At 43.3% G+C, this 19,367-nt stretch overlaps 1 protein-coding gene across 4 annotated transcripts in view; it reads left to right on the top strand.

The window, feature by feature from the left end:
- Positions 1-19,367, top strand: part of NRG2 (neuregulin 2) — a 166,964-nt gene that overhangs the window by 85,890 nt on the left and 61,707 nt on the right. For all 4 annotated transcript variants that reach the window (XM_088522682.1, XM_088522685.1, XM_088522684.1 and 1 more), the window contains exon 2: positions 17,167-17,338. In XM_088522682.1, coding sequence (XP_088378808.1) covers positions 17,167-17,338 — 172 coding nt within the window. The remainder of the gene's footprint in view (positions 1-17,166; positions 17,339-19,367) is intronic.

Consider the following 19,367-nt stretch of genomic DNA (forward strand, 5'->3'; position numbering starts at 1 on the left):
ATCCCCATAGTATATATTTGTTTGATTCTTTTAATTATTAGTGATTCTGGAAAGATTTCCTTGTCTACTCTATATTTAGAAAATGTGGGCAGGACATACAGTTTTAAGAACAAGGCTTATGTTAGAAGGACCATTGCTTATTTTATGTGTTGTAACATTTTATGCTGGCAATACCTTGAGTCAGGCACTATTTGAGAGAGAAGACATGAGTCAGAGGTTGGGTTTTCTTGCAGGGTTAGGTAGGTGTCTTGTTCATTTGGGGGTTAGAAAGGAAAAGAAAAGCAGTAGTAATCTGAAGCGCTGCCAACAATTTTGGTTTTATTGCCAGAACCGTGATAATCTGGTATTTCCCGTAAAGCCCCGGGTGTTGTACTTGCCTTATTTTCTGGGAATTTCCAAATTCTCTTAACCTTTGTGATTGTAGGGAAAAGCCAGACAGTGGGTCTTTTCTGAGACATAAACGTTGAAAACATCAAAGGTAATAAGCCCTGAACATACCTGTAGATGCATAGACCATGATCTTTATTTCAAACTCATCATTTCAGAGATCCTAGTGAGCTCAGCTGAGTGCGTGACATCTGTCCAACTTTTCATCCTTCTCCTGCCTTCCTTCCTTTTCTCCTAGGGTCTCATGGCCATTTCTGTAGGTCAGAGGAGATGCTAAGTGCCTTTATTATACATTTGGTCACTTCTCACCCTAATGGAGAATCTTCCCTTCTTGCCACATGTTTCTGACTCTGCCCCTTCTTTTCTACCATGCGCAGTCTTAGCCACTGACTTGTAATAGTCAGGAACCTTGGCCTGAAAATTACTTGGGTGCTTCCCCCAGCAGGGGCGTTTTTCTGCATTGAAGCCTCAGGGCTTGTCTGCGCATGGAAGCTCTTTCAAAATATGACGGGCCTAGGGTGTGAATTTAAAGGGAAAGAATTATTCTGTACCAGGTTCCTGCCCTAAACCCTCTGCAGAAAAAGGACCAGTATGTTTACTGTGCTGACAGTTGGACTTTGTTAAACAGCTAAATTTAAATTGAGAAGCCAAAGACTTCAGTGGCAGCTCCATTCCAAGCTGTCTTTGGGCTCTCAACGCTGCACTGTGGTGACTTTGATTAATTGCATAGAGGAGGTGATGGGGTAACAGGGAGGATGCTGGTGTCCTCAGACTCCCTATGTACCAGAAAAGAGTTCAGGCCTAATTTTGGGTTTCTTCATGCTCTCTGGAGAAGCTATCCTGAACACAGAGGTTGCCAACCGACAATTTATAAATCCCCCTTCCTTGTGTTGGGATATGGACTCATTGCTTAGGTCCACTCCTGTTAGAGCAGCCTGGGACTAAGCTTAATGAATTACTCCAAGTCAAGAGTCTTTCTATGTTACTTTTAGCCCATGAGAGCTTACTGCCTTATGGGGAAGCAGCATACTACAGAGACAGCATATGGGTATTTTGTTTTACACCACAAATGTTAAGCTATCAGTTGGCCATCCTAGCTAACATCCATGGCCTTCACATAGAAGAATAAGAAGTCTTCTGTCCCTGACTGTTCTCTGCAGCCTCCTGGAGGTTTAAGCATGCACTATGAACACTGGCTGAGCCCTACTGTGTCAGGCCTCAGAAGGGCTGGGGTCAAATGAGCCTGAGGAGATCTGACTGCAAGCCCAGAAAAGGAGATATGTGGGTAGATTGTGTCTCCTGAAGTGCAGTTGGAGCCATGCTGGTAATCCCCAGGGATGGCCCTGGTGAACAGAGATCTTATGTCCTCTGTTACTGGCACAGTGCTATTTTTTCCATGCCAAGCATTATCATGGCTCTTCCAAGGACAATTTTGGTGGGGAAGGTCCTTTGTATTGGAGACTGGGGAAAGAGACACTGAGAATAATTTGTGCCCCACAGGATGGAAAACAAAGACCCCTGAAAAGAAAAGAGACACAATGAGCACAGAATGTCACATATATGAGGCATTCCTACTTCCTATCTCTTCTGAGGCTAAAGGTGAAAACCCAGACATCCCTAACTGTTAGCTCATTTTCACTCAGTGCATTAGTAGCCTGCAGAAATTGTCACTGCTGTCATTGAGGGCAATAGCATAGAAGGACTGGCAGAAAAGGCAAGATTTATATGAAAAATAGGCATGCTGTCAGCTGGATTAATTAGGGTGAAAATACATAGGGGGTTTTAAGCCTCTGGGCATCAGAGCAGAAACAACAGCTCTGTCCTGGATATAATGCAGAAAACCTCCCTACTGGGAAGTTATTCAAGAGGAGTAAGTGATACTTGTTACCATAAAGTGGAGGTCCCTGTCTAGCGAGGAGCGTGGTCTAACCCAACATGGCAGTTGTCCTCTCTGCAGCATGGTGGTCTTTTCTGGCTTCTTTCTGTGGCTGTCACGAGTTCCCATGCGTCACCGAAGCCTTCTCCTGTTCTTCGCTGCTGGAGTTGCCCAGAGCCTTCCCTACTAACAGAGTTGGCTGCTTAGAGAGTCACCAGGGCTGAAATGATTTATTCCTCAGCTGTTTATTGCAAATGAACCATTGGAAGTCTTTCAAAAGCTGTCTTCTCTTGACCTAAGTTCAGCTAATTTTTTTAGCAGCATCAGTTTTACATAAAAAGTTAGAGGTAGAGGGAAAATATGCAATAAGGTCTGTACTGATAAACAGTCCTAACTGATGAACATCTTCCTTGCAAAGACATATGATTATTCAGAGGATCACTGTGGTTTCAGGAATTACAAGACAACCGCCCCACAAAAAGATATGATGGCGTGCTTGTTTAGCATGCATATCTGATAAAATGTCAAAATATCTACATGAAAGCAGGTAACACTTTGCCAGTATTTAAACAGTAGTAAAACCTCCTGATAGAGCAGTTCATAAAATCCCAGCACTCCAAATTAATTCCATTTGGTAGGGACAGGAGAGTATCACATGGGCTGAAAACTGGGTGGAGGACTATGAACAATGGGTTAGGATAAACAGTGTGTCAAATTATCAGGGGACTGAAGGAGAGCACAGTGTTGGGAGTTAAAGTCTTGCCAGTTGCTGCACTTCATGGTGAGCCGCATGCAGTTAAACTCTGTTGTTGCTCCTGCAGCAATTAAAAGAACTGTATGGGGGTTCTTAAGAGGCTAAATCTGTTAATATTTAGTTAGCTGGGGAGGTTTTGCAGAACATTTTCATATTGCAAGGCTGATGTGGGATCTTATGCGTGTTCAACTTTTGTTCACATTGACAAAGATGCTCCCAGTTAATTATCTGATATTTTGACGAGAAATATATTTACCAGCATGCTACAGAGGAAGAGAAGCAGGTTGGAAAATTTGAGGTGAAAAACATAAGAGGGTAAGCTGTGCCTTACTGGTTCTTTCTTCTCCATCTACAGGTCAGATCCAAGTAACCACAGGCTTGGATCCTTGGCCAGAAACACCATCATAAAAGCTGGTCCTTGATGGAGACTGAATCCTCTTTTGCTGGAGGAAGTTGCATGAAAGTTGGTGTTCATTGTGTTCTTGTATCTGGCACTGGATAGTAACAGTAGAGTCCATTGAGCTGACTCTAAGGAATGATGTTAAATATGGTGACATCTTTGAGGACTGGAGGAAAGTTATGTGCACATCCTACAGTCAACTGTTCTGACTGGTTGTAGACATAAGGAGTCTGTGAGGCTTTTGGTAAAGACCATAATCCAGTAAACTTTCTCTTTCATCCCATGTGCCACAGACTTGAGGCTCATGTCCTGTTCTCTACACTTGCTTGCTCAACAGCCTGTTAGGAGGCTGTGTCAGAACAGGATCCTGCTTATTCACAGGGTCTTCATTTCCCTCCTTGTCTTGACTTTCATGGGAGAGGCAGAATGGGAGGAGTGGTTTAATGACAACTTGCTACCTTAAGTTGTTTTCAGAGGGAGGGGGTCTGTAACAAAAATATCAAGGAGATGAGTGACTCTTGGCTGTGCTTTTCTCGCTGTGCTGGTGTCCAGTGCACAAGGCCAGTGCTGCCCTCCGTTACCTAGGGCAGTGCTGCTGAAGGGGGAACCAAAAATAATTATGGCAAAAAGGTAAAAAAGAATAACAAACTTTTTTCCTTCCTCTAGGTGCTACAGATTCATCCAATCTCCTTCTTAGTGTTCCCTGTATCTTTTAACCTATTCCTCCCAGCTGTGATCCCTTCTCATGTCCCCTGCCTGTCCTTAGGAAATTAGACCAAGTGTGATTTTCAGTTGAGCTGGGCACAAGCCCTGAAACTGCACCAAGACCACTAGCATTTCCCCTGCCTTTCTGAATGCAGGATGCTCCTCTGCTTGTGGCTCAGCACAGCAAGGATGTGGCAGTGGGAGGCATGGCATCAGGGAACACAGACTGGTGCCCATGGACAAGGAGGTGGGCATTTGGACTTGTTTGAGGTTGTTGTCAGTCTTCCTCTATATGAGCATGAGGGTCCTCTAACTGCAAACTGTAGCACCTAGGTTAGCAGTAAGGCTTTCTTCTCTTGGTGTTTCAGACTTGGCAATCAGATAGAGGAGCTATTCACTGCAGGGACAGACAGGGCATGTTGTCTAAGGATAAAGAATAGCCACCTTTCACTGAACTCAGCTTCTACATCCTTGGACCGGGTGAGAGTGAAGATCAGAGAGCACCACAGAACCTTGAAGAATCAATGAAGTATTTCAGAGCTGTGTATATTACTGGAGTTTTTGGTGCACCACCCTGAACTGATGGAAGAACAAAGAAGCACCAATGTTCGGGTTGCTGGGAGGTTAGAGAGATGATTCAGACCCTTTCAGGTTTACAAAGAAATGGCTGCCTCCAGTTGAATGTGAGAGGTGATCATCATTTCCTGAAATGAAAGGAAGGTGAAGCTGGGGCTTAGAGAACTGATTAAGGTTTTCAAGGTCACTGTCTTGTAAAGGAAAGAAAAAAGTATGCATCTTGCAGCCAAGGTGAAGTGAGATGGGAAGGACAAAGATGAGTGGTTTGGGTTATACTGCAAACAATTGGGGGGCAACCTGTCATGGGCAAGGAGAAGAAAACGGAAAGATGGAGTAATGTAAAGGACAAAGAACAAATGGTCTGTATCCATGGGAGTGCACATGTCTGTGCAATTGGGGGCCAAAGCACCAACCTGTTTGAACAACTCACAGACCGCAATAACTATCTGTGTGGATATGTCTCCAGCCTCCTGCTAGCTGCTTTGCCTTTGTACTGACAACCTTTCTTGCAGCGACTCCAGATCTCTAAGGCAGTGTTGTTGAGAGATTGGAATTGGGATACTTGGGCTTCCCTGAGGTTGACTAGATCCCAGGGTTCCCCGTGTCAGAGAAATGTAGGTGTGTAGTACCACACTGTTTTTCTGTCAGGATCCTAGTGAGTTGAATGGGTGAATGGGTTGATGCAACCCTGTGCAGCGATGTGGTCTACTCAGATTATGAGGGTATCTTCCAAATTCTTTTGTAATTCTGTGATTTGATGTCCAGCTCAACCCTGTCTTTGCCCTGTCTTTCTATATTGATTCTGTAGATGCTGAAAATGGCAAAGGTCTAGTCAGGATTATTCAGGATAGCTCCTCAGCACTATTCCAGGACTCTTCCCTCCTACATACTGATCAGAATGTCATTTGCACAAGGTATTAGACTGATGGCTTCCTATGCAAATGTTCCCCAGCAGAGGACATCTCACTCCTTCAACCATTCTTTTTGTACTGCTTCTATAGCAGGTAGGTTTTTCATACTACTTTGCATAAAGTCTCCTGAATATCTCCTTTTTGGGTGTCTGGGTGACCTTAATTTGCATGGCTGCTAGGATGGTCATTCAAAGATTGTCTGGAGAGATGGTGAAGGGGAGGAGCAATCACAGTGCAGAAATAAAGGATCAAATGTGGAATTTCACTTTAGCTGGTCTTGGAGTAGGTGGCAGAGTCCTCTATACGCTTGTCTAGCTCTCTCAACTGCTTCCTTGCTTTTCCCTGTCACTCTTGCATGGAGATGAGAGCTATCCATGCTTGTAACACAAGATGAATCCCACATTGTGTCCCATCTTTTCTCAGGTTTTCTTTGGATCCCAAACTCCTTCCATTTGTTGTCACTGCTGCTTATAATTGGTGTTTGTGGTGGCATCCAGAGGTCCTGACAGCTGCATTGTTCCCCTTGTGCTATTCACAGCACAGAGTCATAAGATACAGTCCTTGCCCCAAATGTGTTAAGTAGGATCTTTGAGAGAGGGAATGGAAGCACAGTGAAGGGCTGAGAATTGTCCTGCTTTACGCAATATTTCTGGGATAAAACCCAGCACTATTAATAGCTCTTTGCTCAACAACTATCTTTGTTCAGAATTCTTGTTTTCACCTTAAAGTTGTTTGTGTTGTGCAGGATCTGTTGGTGAGTTCAGCAGAAGATCCCACTTTGTGATCAGCATCTAGACTAAAAGCAGGTCTAATAAACCCCATCCACTTGGAATTCAGAATACAGTACTCTTACTGCTGAGGTCATCACTTTGTTGCATGTCATCTTCTGCAGACTCACGTTTCGTGGCTGTGTGGTTGGTGCTTGGTTTTGCTTGATCACGCTCTGCAGTGTCTCCTTAGAAAATGAGCTATGTCACCGCTTATTTTGCTTCTGTTCCTCAGATCCTTAAATGAAGTAGTGGATCCACTAGCAAAGATTTGCTTACATCAAAAACTCAGATTTGCTTTATCTTCATTCTATTTGTTGCTTGCGAATATTCCATGAAGTGAACTTTCTGCCGGAAATATTTGTGGAAACAGTAACTGCTGATTAAACTTTAACGAAGAGTCACAGGAAACAAATTTTAAAATTGCAACTGTATGTTTGTGATTATGACAGCTCTGTCACTGCTGTCAGGGACTAGAATTGATGGAGGCCACAAAATCTCTTTATCCAACCAAAATGAACCAGAGTTGCTTGATTTTTTTTTTTAATACAAGCCACAAACTGCTCATGAACAATTTACAAGCCAAAAATTAGCCAGTATGGCTTTCCAGAGAATAGTTCTGAAGAATATTGCAATAAGCAATATTCAAATATAAAAAGGGGGAAAATAAGGATAAAAAAATTAATCAGGAAGAGCTGACATCCTTGAGACTCCTGGCAGCCATAAATCAGCCTGTTTGGGGGACATTTCAGTGTAAGCCACCCATCACTGTGCTTCAGTGGGGGTCCAGAGCTATTCAGAACAATGCTGGGAAGCCACACTCTGGACAAGGCAGGAGACACGCTGTGTTAGTGTCTCCGCTGGGCAGTGCCCAGTGTCCCAAATGGAATTTACAACTTGCTTCTCCTCTATAACCCACTGAGGAGGGTGGCTCCTACTCTGTAGGGTTCAATTGCTCGTTCAGTTCAGCTAGCCCACTGGATGCTGCAGGCATGGACTGGAGCCGACCCCTATGTGCGGATCAAGTTCTGTTGTGCAAATAGTCACGCTGACTTCAATGGAATGACTGATGTATGGGAAGAAAGTAGAGTTTGGCCTGATACAGGTTGCAGGAGTGGCTGAGATCCAGGAAGCCCTTAGTATTATGGGAATATTAGTAATATAGAGTGGTAAATCTATCTACATTTGATAGGATTTGGGCTGTCCTAAAAAAGCTATCCCATGGATGATCTTTATTTTCTTTCCTTTTCCTGTGTCTGGATGAAAAACAGACCTGCGGTTAATGTTTGAGGGTTCTTTTGGTACTTGTGCTTTAAAACATTTCTTAAACTAATAGACAAACTTTTCATCTTTCAAATATAACATTACAGAGAACAAACAAGTCTTTAATGCAAGCCCTGGAGTCTCTTGTGGGGAGATCCTGATAAAAACACAGCTTTCTGTTTTGGAAATACCCTCTGGTGGATTTGTCAAAACCCTACCAGAGACAATGGTGAACTTTCAAAGTAAGCAGAGACATGGAAAAAAATATTTGTAAGTAAGATTGCAAGTGGTTGACTTTTGTCACGGAATAGTAGTTGCCATGATTTTATAGGTTAAAAGTAAAAAATTCCCCTGCAAATGTTAGAAACTGCTAGTTGAATTTAACATCTGCAGACCTTAAAGTACTTGCTCTGTTCAGAGAGGGCAGAAATACGCCTGTGTCATGCAGTGTGTCCACCTGGCCTTGTATGAAACATCAGGACATTCTCTGATCCAGAACATCTGTGGGAATTTGAAATATCGAAAAAAGATTAAAAGCTGGGAGGTCCCCTATGACTTTCACTTGACCTTTGCCAGACCTGAATTATATCACTGTAATTGGTCCCAAATTCTTGCATATTTGCCCTACTAGGTTAAGCCTCTTTCAAAGGTCTTGTTAAAGCTGACTCTCACCTCTAAGTCTGGATGGGTGGGAAAGGAGGAAGATTTAGGGATTTTGTCTATGTAGGTTGAATTTCAGCAGTTCCTCCACAGTGAGGTGCTGCAGATTGTGCTCTGTGCTTTGTGGTCTTCCTGACCTCAGACCTCACATCCCAGTAGTTTAACACTTCCAGACTAAGGTGCTCTCTCCATTTTAATGTAAAACAGGGACCGAGGAGGAAAAAAAATCTGGAAGTGCTGTACTAAAAATGCATACTTGATCCTAAGCTTAGTCCCTCACTTTCACATTTAACTTCAATGGGCACTGGACAGGGTTGGGCAAAGAGAGGGAGACAAACATGCAGTTTCTTGGTAAACAATGTGTCTCACTCAGAGACTCAATTGTATTTGTCTATTTGCAATAGTCTTCCTTGTTGATATATTGGAAGGATTTGGTGACTGTCTTTTGGAGGTGTTTTGTACCTGTGGGACTGTAGCTACCCTTTATTTTTGCAAATTTACACATAATGCTCCTTACCTTTGTATTTTCTGTCCTCTTGTCATCGGTAGAGCATAGGCGGTATAGGCTGTGTTACAAGGATTTCATCTTCCCTTTAACTAGGACTTTTCTGTCTCTCACATCTTTTAAATAAACACTCCTGCAGCTGATAATGCTGTGAAATATCAAATAGTTCTTTCATCTGTTTTTAATACTGATGTAATTTCACTGAGAGTATTTTTACATAAGCAAATCCTTCTATGTATGCTTTCAGGTACAGATGTCACAATAACCATTTAATGAAAAACAGGGATTTTTTTCATTTTATTTTTCATTTTCAGTTTTAGATTATTTTGTTGCCTGAGTTAGTTGAGTGCTGTGTTTTACGCTGGTGATTCAAAGACAATGGATTCCACCCAGGTCCTTTCCAGTGTACTTTCCAGTGAACTAAGGCAAATGATTTGTGCTTAATATGCAGTGACTGAAACAAAGAATTAATGTATTTTAAAGGTTTGAATGCTCTTGGCAATTCATTTATCGACTGGATCCTGACTGGCGTTCTGTAGCATATGGGTGGGCCATTTTTTCAGTTGATTGCAAAGATAGAGATAAAGCTATATTGTATGAATTGCTGTGTCCAAGGTCATCTGGAAATTGAGCAGTTCGTAAAATATATCTTTGTTCAAAGATATATTTGATTATATAAAGTATGATCCAGAATCAATTGGGTACAAACAAGATGTTGCCTTTAGGGTTGAAAACACATTGTTAGAGGCATGAAGAGCAAAAATTGTTGCTGCTGTCTTTGTGTGGCTATTGTTTTTGGTTTTAATAAGAACAGAATGAATGACATTTTTCCATCAGACCACTTATGCTCAACTATACCTCCAGGACAACTTCCTGGCCAAAAATATTCAAAACAAACAAACACAATAGCAATTCTACTCCAATTACATTGTTTCCAAACCAGCTAGTGTTCATAGAGTACTAGGTTTGGCAAATCCAAGCACTTCAGCCCTGTCTTTTAGTATTGCATATTTGCACACAAATCTCTTGTAGCTGTTGTACTATTCAGGTAAGCATCTAAGTCGGTACTTACATGGGCACATCAAACAATTCTGCCTATTCTTGACAAGAGCACTCACTATCTCCCTTAAAAAATATGAGTGTAAAGGCTGGGTATTGGGAAGACATTCAGTGGCCAAATTCCTATTGATTTCAGTGGAGCGGAGATTTCAATTTATGTCTCCGTGCCAAAACATACAGCAGTCTCAGAACTTACACATGAAAGAAAAGTAACTAAATACTGAGTGTAGGAGAGAAAAAGATGAAGGAGGAAGAATTCATCAGTTGCACTTTTAGGTAAGTGGAGGCAGCATTTGTAAGAGGAAAGTGAACTTGATTGCTTTGTAGCATCTTGGGCACTTAATATTTTTTCCTGTTGATTGAGTTTGGCCAGAAGGATCATTTATAGAGAAATCAGCAGGCCCACTTGTGACTTGACAGTCAGTTTTTTTGGGCTGTTGACAATGGTCTGTTGAAACTTACAGTCTTAAATATATATACTGTGGTGAACTAACTGTAGTCAACTCTCTGCTCCCTGAGATGATGAGGACTGCAAGAATCTCCTTAAGGAAAAAAGCTTATATAACAGGAATGCTATGGGACATATAGGGTGGGATAGTGCAGTCATTCTGGGTTGAGCAAGGACTCCAAGTGTGAGTCCAGGTTCAGCTCCTCAGAGCTCAAGTGGGTTCCTGCAGCGTCATTTCAGCATCTTTCCACTTTCCTTCTAGTGATCACAGATCACTGTACTTTGAGAGCCAGCTGTGCTGATAGCCTCAGCTAAGCCTCTAGGGTCTGGAAGAAATACTGATACATTGTCATACCTCGGGACTCCAGCTACTGGAGTGGGATTCTTCCTGGAATGCCTTGTGCTGGCAAGGGCAGAGCATCAGTGGGCATGCTGGGAGCAGAGTACATCTCCTGTCCTTGGAGAACTTCAGCTGTTGTTATTAGTCCTTGCTGAAGCTCACATCTTTGCCATGATCACACGTATAAACTCATGGACAGCAGAGGCAACATGTGCGTCCCCAAAGTGAGCTACATAATCTTGTGCTTGGTCCTGCAGTGGAGTCTTTATCGTAACAGATCTAGTGCAGAGAGACACGGCTCTGTGTTAATCAAAAGGTCTAATTGTAGCCACAAACAATCTGACAGGCACGAAGTGCTGCCCCAGGAAATTAAAATTGCACATTGTGGTTTACCTGGCAATTACTGCTGCCCATGACTGCAAGATCTGAGTAAACTGCTGCAGTGTCCAAAGGCACATTACCAGCTGTGAGAAAATCCGGTCATAATTTTTGCATAAACTGGAAATACAAGTTGCCTAACACATGAGATATATTGTATATATCATGTTATATTTCATGTTCTGCTTAGATACGGTAACTGCATTTTTAAGAAAATGCAGGAAATCTTTTTAAGAAAAAATGCATAAAAAACATAGGGTGAACACTAGTGGCATTAGAAGTACTAATCAAAGCTGCTGCTGCCCTTTTTTTTTTTTTTTTTTTCCCCCTGAATAGTATCCCATGTTTCTATTCCTTCTAGCTGGAAGGAGCTTTTTTTAAAGCTGGGCGCTATTTGACAAGTCAGCTTTTTTCAACAATATTGTAATAGTCAACGAATCAAGGTGGGCAGGAGTTGTTGCTTCTGAGGCTCAGTTTTGTCTCCTTAACACATAAAAGTCAAAGCAGACACAGGCCGAAGGAGCATCATGGCTAATACATGTCTAATAAGAACAGCAGAGATAACAAACATACCAGAAGCAATATGTTTGTGTTAACCAAGAAGCTTTAGCCCAGTAGAGAGCATGATGACCCACCAAAGGCACTTCTGGTCTATAGACCTGCATGATGATGCATCGTACCATGCACATATCTCCTAACCTTGTGCCAGAGATGGTAGAAATTAAAATTTTCTGTTTGGGGGAATTCCATCTTCAAAAAAGAGTCACTGTTTTAATTTGAGCAAATCAAGGCTGCCAAACATTTCCCATGTAATCCACCTACCTAAACCTCCTGCCACCTCCTTTGTGCCAGGCAGTGGAGGCGGCTTCCAGTGACTGCCACTATTTCCTCTGAATGAGGTCAGGAAGATCAGTCACTTCTATTCATGATGTCTGTTGTCCAGAGAGCCAAGTTATGTCTGTAGATTGCCTGTTCTTTAAGGTATCCCACAGTGAACAAGGTATGTCTCTTAAAATAATGGTTATAGTTAGTGCTACTGGATGTTAAAGAATTAATTGAGCAAATTTGTTGGGAATACTTGCTTCTGTGTTATGCTGTTGAGGGGTTGTTTATCTGTGGTTCTTTGTGACTATCTGTTTTTGTTACTGCTCCATTGTTAGATTTTATTTGAATGCTCTGTCCATTTATGAAAAATTAAGTTTTGAGTTCAGGCTCAGGGGCGTTTTCAGGCATGCTTTAGGTACTGAAAACAATAGAGCTGTTGCTATCATCAAGGTACCTCAGTGTAATATCAAATGTAGTCAGGAGTGAATTGATTAAAGCAGTATGTGTATGTAAGCCCTTGTAAGGTGGATTATTTAACCAACTCTCATGGAGTAATTCAAGGCTCAGATTCTAGAACTTGGTAATCTGCTCCTCTCCGTAAGAAGGTGGTAACTTAGCAGTAGATGCCAGGACTGCTGTTAACAGGCAGTTTGCTCTGTTTTTTGCTCTACAGCAAACACCTCTTCATGGAATATGAAATTTGAAATGAGTAAGGGAATTATATCCATTAGCTGTTCTGGGGCCCAGTACATTTGAGGGTTGACTTAATTCTTATGGCCTATACATCAGCTTAGGCTGGGATGTCATAGTTGCTTGGGTTATCTGGAGTGAGCAAAGCCTGTAGAAACTCCTCTCATCTTTGCCAAAACCGATCTTGGCTTTCTGTAGTACTCCTTACATTTCATGCAGTCAACTGCTAGAAAAACTGTTTGGAGTGCCTCCTCGCATTAGTGCTGATGGCCTGACGCCGTACATGATTGCTCCTCTCTGACACCTTGTCTTTGTGAAGCTAGTGGGACTTCACTCCTATGAAGAGGCGGTTTGAATTCTGATAGAAGAGGGATTGCCAAGATTGAAAGATGACCATAGATATGCGACCCAAATAATTGTCTGAAGCTATGTGTAGATACAGTCACACAGGCAGAGTCAAAAACCCTTCCTGATATTCATGAACCCAGATGCAGTGATTCAGCAGGCTCTGTTGCTAACCTAGATTTGGAGAAGACCATGAGATGGCAGGCCAGAATCATGAAACTCAAATAATGAGGTGTCAGAATGAAATTTGTGCCTGGATCAGATGGATGACGTGATTTGGACTGAAAGAAGGCAGTACTATTAATGTGGCTTAGAGGCTGGGTCAAGTTCAGTGTTTTAGCCCTGACAAAAGCTTCATTGACAGCATTTGGACAGCATTAACTGCATGGAAAGGGCTGGAAAGGAAAGAGTTGGTGGGGCAATTGGATCTGGACCTCCATGATATCTGAGATATCTGATAGCTGAGACTTTTTGCAGCGACAGTATATTGTTCTGATATATGTAAAGCTACTGATTGACTGGACTTTCCCAGTGTGCTTGAAAAGGTTGGGAGGATATAACATGACCCCAGATGTCTGAGATATTAAGAAAAGAGGGCACGTTTAAAATCTGCACATCTTCTTGCACTGTGCTCGGGACTCTCTGGGCATTGACTCTATGGTTTGGCTGTGGAAAAGGTAGGAAATAGGTTGATGTTAAAGGTAGGAATGAACCAAAAGGTAGAACACTGACTGACATATTTCAGTTGAAGTACTAAGTGTGCTGCTTTGGTCTCTCAAGCTACTTTAGTTTACTGGTGGCAAAGGTTGAGAGATGATTCATTCATAGCTTACAAGTACCTAAAAAGGAAAGAGGTTTCTGATTGCTAGATGGGACTCAAATTTATCAGCAGAAAACAGAGATCTGCTGGCTGGAAGCCAAAGTTGAGGAAATTCAGGCTAGAAATAAGGGTGCAGTTTAAGGAAAAAGGATAAAAAGATCACTGAATGCCTTAGCTGCTGTGTGGCAGACATCATCACTTAAATGACTCTAAATGAGAATTTCAGTATCTTCCTAAAGATGCAGAAATTACTTTGAAAGAGCCTCCGACCATGAGCAAGTCTTCCAGGACACCAAAAGCCCATGTCTGGCTTTCCATACTGGCAGCACTGCTTCTCTTTTGAATGGAGTGACCTGTACAAGGCTCTGGAGGCACTTGCATGGCTGCATCCCCAGACTTAAGCGCTCTTCTTCCTTTTCCCATGCTGCTGCGTGGATGTCCAAGCACAAGCCACACTGAGCCACACACAGATGTGCTGGGACTTAGTTCAGCTGCGTGTCTGTGCAGGTAGCACTTTTTGCAGACACATTCCAAAATATTTGGACTGGATTTGCCTTCAACTGGCTTGTGTGATTCAGCAGGGGAATTACAGTCCATTAATTGAATGCATACTCTCGATTCCTTTCCTTGCTGCAGTAGGCCAGCCCAAGATAGGCAATGTGGGAAGGAAGTATGTTCTCCTCCCTTTTTTCCAGGTGAGATTCTCTTTGCTAGAGGGATGTGATGAAGTCCTCTGCACCGTGTGATTCTTACAGCAGTCTAAGCTCTATCTCTGTCAAGCCTGCTGTAAGTCACTCTGGGGGTGCTTATGTGTTAACATGGCATTAGTTATGGTGGTTGAGGACACACCAAAGTGGAAGAGAAGCCTGCATGGGGTTGGATGAAATATGGTTCACAGAGGTGGCAGGGGGACTGGGGAAGAGAGATCTCTTGGGAGAGTTCTTGCTTGTCCTTGGCCTTGTCCTTCAGCGATCCGAGTGTTTCTGGGCTTTGGACTGCTCTTCCCGGCATTTTCTGTGGAGAGGGGCAGGATTGGCAGATATTTCTCCCAGGCCATGCGGCCTGCCTCTTACTGCCACAGACCACAAGCCTAGAAATAATATGAAGCAGATGCGCCAATGCCAAGGTTGGGACCTTCCTGGTATTTAAGGGATATGTATACTGTTCAAATGGTACAGAATGACCTTAGTGTACAATAGAAGCCAAGCCACACACATTCACACAGAATAAATATTTGACAAAGTGTATTTTTCTGTTCCCCCAAATGACCGCTATAAAAGCAAGGTCCTGTTTACCTTCCAAGCTCTCTTTGCGCGGTGTTCTGAGAAGAGACGAGCTCTCCTCCATTCATTGCCTTCCCGCTCTTTTGGTTGACCCATTGCCAAGCAAGTATCAGGAATACTGGTTTTGCTAAACCCCGAAGACTTTGAATTTTAACAAACCTCCTAAAATTTAGGAAAAACTGAAGATTTTTTTTTTCTGAAGTCACTTGCTATGCTAAGGCACAGTGACCTGAGAAACAGTACAAGCCTTCAGTGTACAACGTGAAGTACTTGTCTATAGGTGTCTAATTTTCATGCTGTCCAGGTCCCATTACCACATGTCCAGGTGTCCACATCCTGTTACCAGTGACACAGGTCTCTAGTGAGCATGCAGCAGGCATAGGTGTGCAGAAATTACGACAGGGAAAAATATTTGGGGTGATTTGTTCTCTCTTCCTTAGGGCACTAAGCATGTTTCCTTTGCACTTCTGGATCTTGTTGTCTTCTGTGCCTTGATGCCAGTGCAGCTCAATAGCGTAGAGCCAGATGAACATGGGGTGCTGAGCACTCATTTTGGCATGTCACCCTCTCATGTACTGCTGAGTACTTCCTATTGCAAGATCACGGAAATCTCTGGGTTTGCCACTGCTAGCTTTGCCTAGCTAATTCCTACTACCTCAAACTGATTCATTTCTGGCCACGTTGAGACTTTTTCGATTACGAGCAATCTAGCTTTCGATCTCTTCATACATAAAACAAAGGAATGAGGGAGTTAGAGTTTCTTGCCAAGTGAGCATACGCCTGATGATTGCTGTGCTTTTTACTTCGTTTGTGTAAGATCACCTTCAGTAAAAACAGTCTTTAAATAAAACCAACCTGTGATTATTTAGCTTGGCAGGAAGAAGGAGAGGAGAAATACAAAGGTCTATAAAGTAGTGATTGCGCTAATGAAACCCATCCGGTTCCTCCTCCGTTTATTGCTGTCCCATATCACAAGATCAGAATGCACTAAGCAATTAGAAGACGACCAGTGCATATTAGGCAGTGGAAATACTTTATCTGTAACATATCTTAGACAAGCAGAAACCATTATTACCAATGTTCTTAAGGCAAAACCTGGAAATTGCAATTGTCTGTTTTAAGGTTAGATGTGAGAATGAAAAGGGGAATACATATCTGTCACTTGAAAGAAAAATTGCCAGCCTGATAATCTTTGCATGTCTGATGTATTAGAAAGCCTGGCAAGGATTGATAAGCAGTTTCTTCTCTCCGACCTGATGTTCCAGGGGCATGGTAAGATCATCTCCCTGAAACATCCAGGAAAGGTCACCTACCATGTTTCAGACTGGAATGACTGATGACCTGGCTGTCGTTGGTGTTCCTAGGACCTTTTTTAAGGACTTTATTCTTTCATATTTCTAATTGTGACTCGAAGAACTGCTGTCGCTCCATTCTCATCCTTTACACATGTAGGTTTTCATTTCAGCCTCTCTGGGTAGCCATCGCTTTGCTGTTGACACTGTCACTCTGAATGCCCCTTTTTAACAGCTCTGCCTCCCTGGGGATGTTTCCATCGTCTTGGCAGATGAGCTTGTATAGAGTGAGTGCCTGGCTCATACAGGTGAGCACAGGAGCATCCAGAGCGTGCATAGCTGGAAGGAGAGGGAACGACTTCCCATTGCCATCTTCTCTGGCTGTAGCGAAACACTCCGGTTGCCTGTGTGGGGGCTGTTGGGACTGGCAGCATGTCAGCAGTGACAGAGGTAAAGGAAATGCTGGTAATCAGAGGCAGCAATGGCAAGATGGAGAGAAAATGAATCTCCAGAGAAGCTGAGCTCCAGCAGCCCTTGCTCCAGCCTGTCTTGAGTGCTCTAGAGGGCAGAGCAAGCCCCTGCTCTAGCAGGAGATGCATGGGGCCTGTCTGTGCAAGGGAAGCCATTGAGTGAACCAGACTCTGCAGCCTCCCTCCCTTCCCTGTCCAGATGTTTCTAACTCTGTGCTCCTTCCTTCCCTGCCTGTTCTAATAAGACCTGGGGTCACTGAGCAGAGCCCTTCTCACTGCTGTCCAGAGTTTGCTGGGCAGTAGAGACAAGACACACGTGTTTTCCAAGGAAAGGTGCTCAGTGGGCTCACATCACCTGCATACAGCTTCTGAAAGAGGCAGGTTTCACCTTGTCTGATTTCTGTCTTTGTAGCTGTCCCTCCAAAACTGAAGAAACTGAAGAGCCCAAATGTTCACGTGGGTGAGAAGATTTCACTGAAATGTGAGGCGACAGCTGGCAACCCTCAGCCCTCCTACAAATGGTTTAAAGATGGCAAGGAGCTGAAGAAGAGCAAAGACATCCGCATCAAATATGGGAACGGCAAGTAAGTATGCTACATAGAGAGCATGGATAGCTGCTAACTGATGCTGAGTGCTTGGGTGCTGTGGGACATCGCCCCAAAGTTCCCATGTTGCTAGAGGTGATGCTGTGCTTTCTGGGTCACTGCTGAACTATCCTGAAGTGCTTCCTTGCAGTCACAGCATCAAAGCAGGCTATTTAGTGTGCTCAGGAGACAGATTTGGGTGCTTTTTCTCCATAGTTGCCAAACCCAGTTTCGCCTGCAGTGGGTGAACAGAGAGGAGCAAGGATGGCCCCAGACAGACATCAACTGTGTAGGATGGGACTCATTTAATGGATACCATTAGATGTACCTGTAAGCTATGGTATGTCCTGGAGAGCCCCTTGAGTCGCTGTGCTTTAGAGGCAACTTCTGTGCCTTCTTTAATTAAATGGTTTGCTTTAGAAAAATGTTTGAGAAAGTTAGGTGTTTCGATAACTGTTGTCTGTTTGGGAAGGTCCATGACTAGACCCCGCAGCAGGCCATAGCAATTGATCTGAGATAGCTAGTAAATAAAAGAATTCAGTGTAAAATATTTTTCTTTATGTTTTCTTTATGTATAATGCTGTAAAATCAAACAACTAGGAAACGGGGTGTAGCTGCAGAGATCTTACCAGAGACAGGAACCAGAGAAGAGAGGGTCTCACTGGAAATTTGTTTAAATAGATCCATGCTGATATTTTTCAAGACCAAATACTTGCATATGTTATCTTCTAAAATTAGTACACAATTGTGACCATGCTTAAATTCGTATACTTCACCTAGCCAGTAAAAAAACAGCTTGCAACTGTCTGTTACCTTGGCAATCTTAAAAGTAATTCTTTGCTAACATATGTTATGGCTGAGTGTGTGAAAAAAAAAACTCTCTTTTTATGGAGAATGGAGTTAGTTTTCATTTCAATGATACCCTCATAATGGTTATCCTCCTTTGTAATTAGTGCAGAAAGATTAGTGACAGTTTTGGGACAAGACAGAGAAGCTGTCAGTAGAAAGTTTAGGCTAATAGCATCAGCAGTCATCGTGACTGAATCGTACCTAGTGGATGATGTCTGCTCAGGACACAGACAGTGGAGGGAGAGCAGAAATGTGTCTACCTCTTTGCGTTGGGATCCTGACTCTTGCCAGCAGCTCCTCTGAGTTCACAGGATCTTCCTTGCCTCTGGGGCACCTCCTGTCCAATATTAAGCTGTAACAGTATGGCATCCCACCCACAGCGTGGCTGGGATGGAGAGGGGACACACAATCCCTGGAGCAGGGACACAAACATATGGAAGAAGGTTGATCCTCTTTCCTCAGGACACTGCTGTCAAGTCCTAATTTTGCATTTACTAGTTTCTATGGCAACATGTTGGCTCACGGCCCACTAGGGACAGACCGAAAACATGTTGTGTGCTAGAAGTGCTTCCTGCTGGCAAAATAAGCCCAAGGATAAACATCTTAAAGAAATCTGAGCACCTGCTTCCTCCATGGTCTGAGGCCCTCCCAGCAGCAAAGGCCTAGCCCCTAAGTGTCCCCTGTTGGTCTGCCCTCCAGAATCACTTCCCATCCTTGCCTGTGCTCCCTACTTCTGGTAAACCATACCATTAAACAGGCAGGTTTCCTGCACAGAGCAGATGCTTGACCACTGGAGCTGGGCTCATGTGGTTCTCCGGCCAGCCCCTAGCCTTGAGATGATAGAGTCTTTGCCCACTGTTGAGCAGAATGTAGTGCAGGACCACTTCTCCAGGCAGGTCTGGTTGGTCTATATGGACCCTGTCCATATTCTTCACTTTAGGGTCTCCACAGAGTTCGCCAGATTTCAGTGCTTGAAAATACCATGAGTGAAGAGTGCTTGCTGTGATCTGAACTGGCTCATTCTGGACTCTTGTACACAAGCAAAGACAGGTTAAAAATTGCTCTGTGCTAATGCAGGCTGAGGGTCGAGGGAGCAACTTTGTGCATCTCTGTTAAGCAGCTAGCAGGTCTGTTACTGGAGGAACTCCAGCACGTTAGGAGAGGATTCCAGCAAAGGAGA

Source organism: Tinamus guttatus, unplaced genomic scaffold, assembly GCF_059628265.1.
Source record: "Tinamus guttatus ecotype Peru unplaced genomic scaffold, ASM5962826v1 Tinamus_guttatus_pri_ptg000155l, whole genome shotgun sequence".
NCBI classification, from domain to species: domain Eukaryota; kingdom Metazoa; phylum Chordata; class Aves; order Tinamiformes; family Tinamidae; genus Tinamus; species Tinamus guttatus.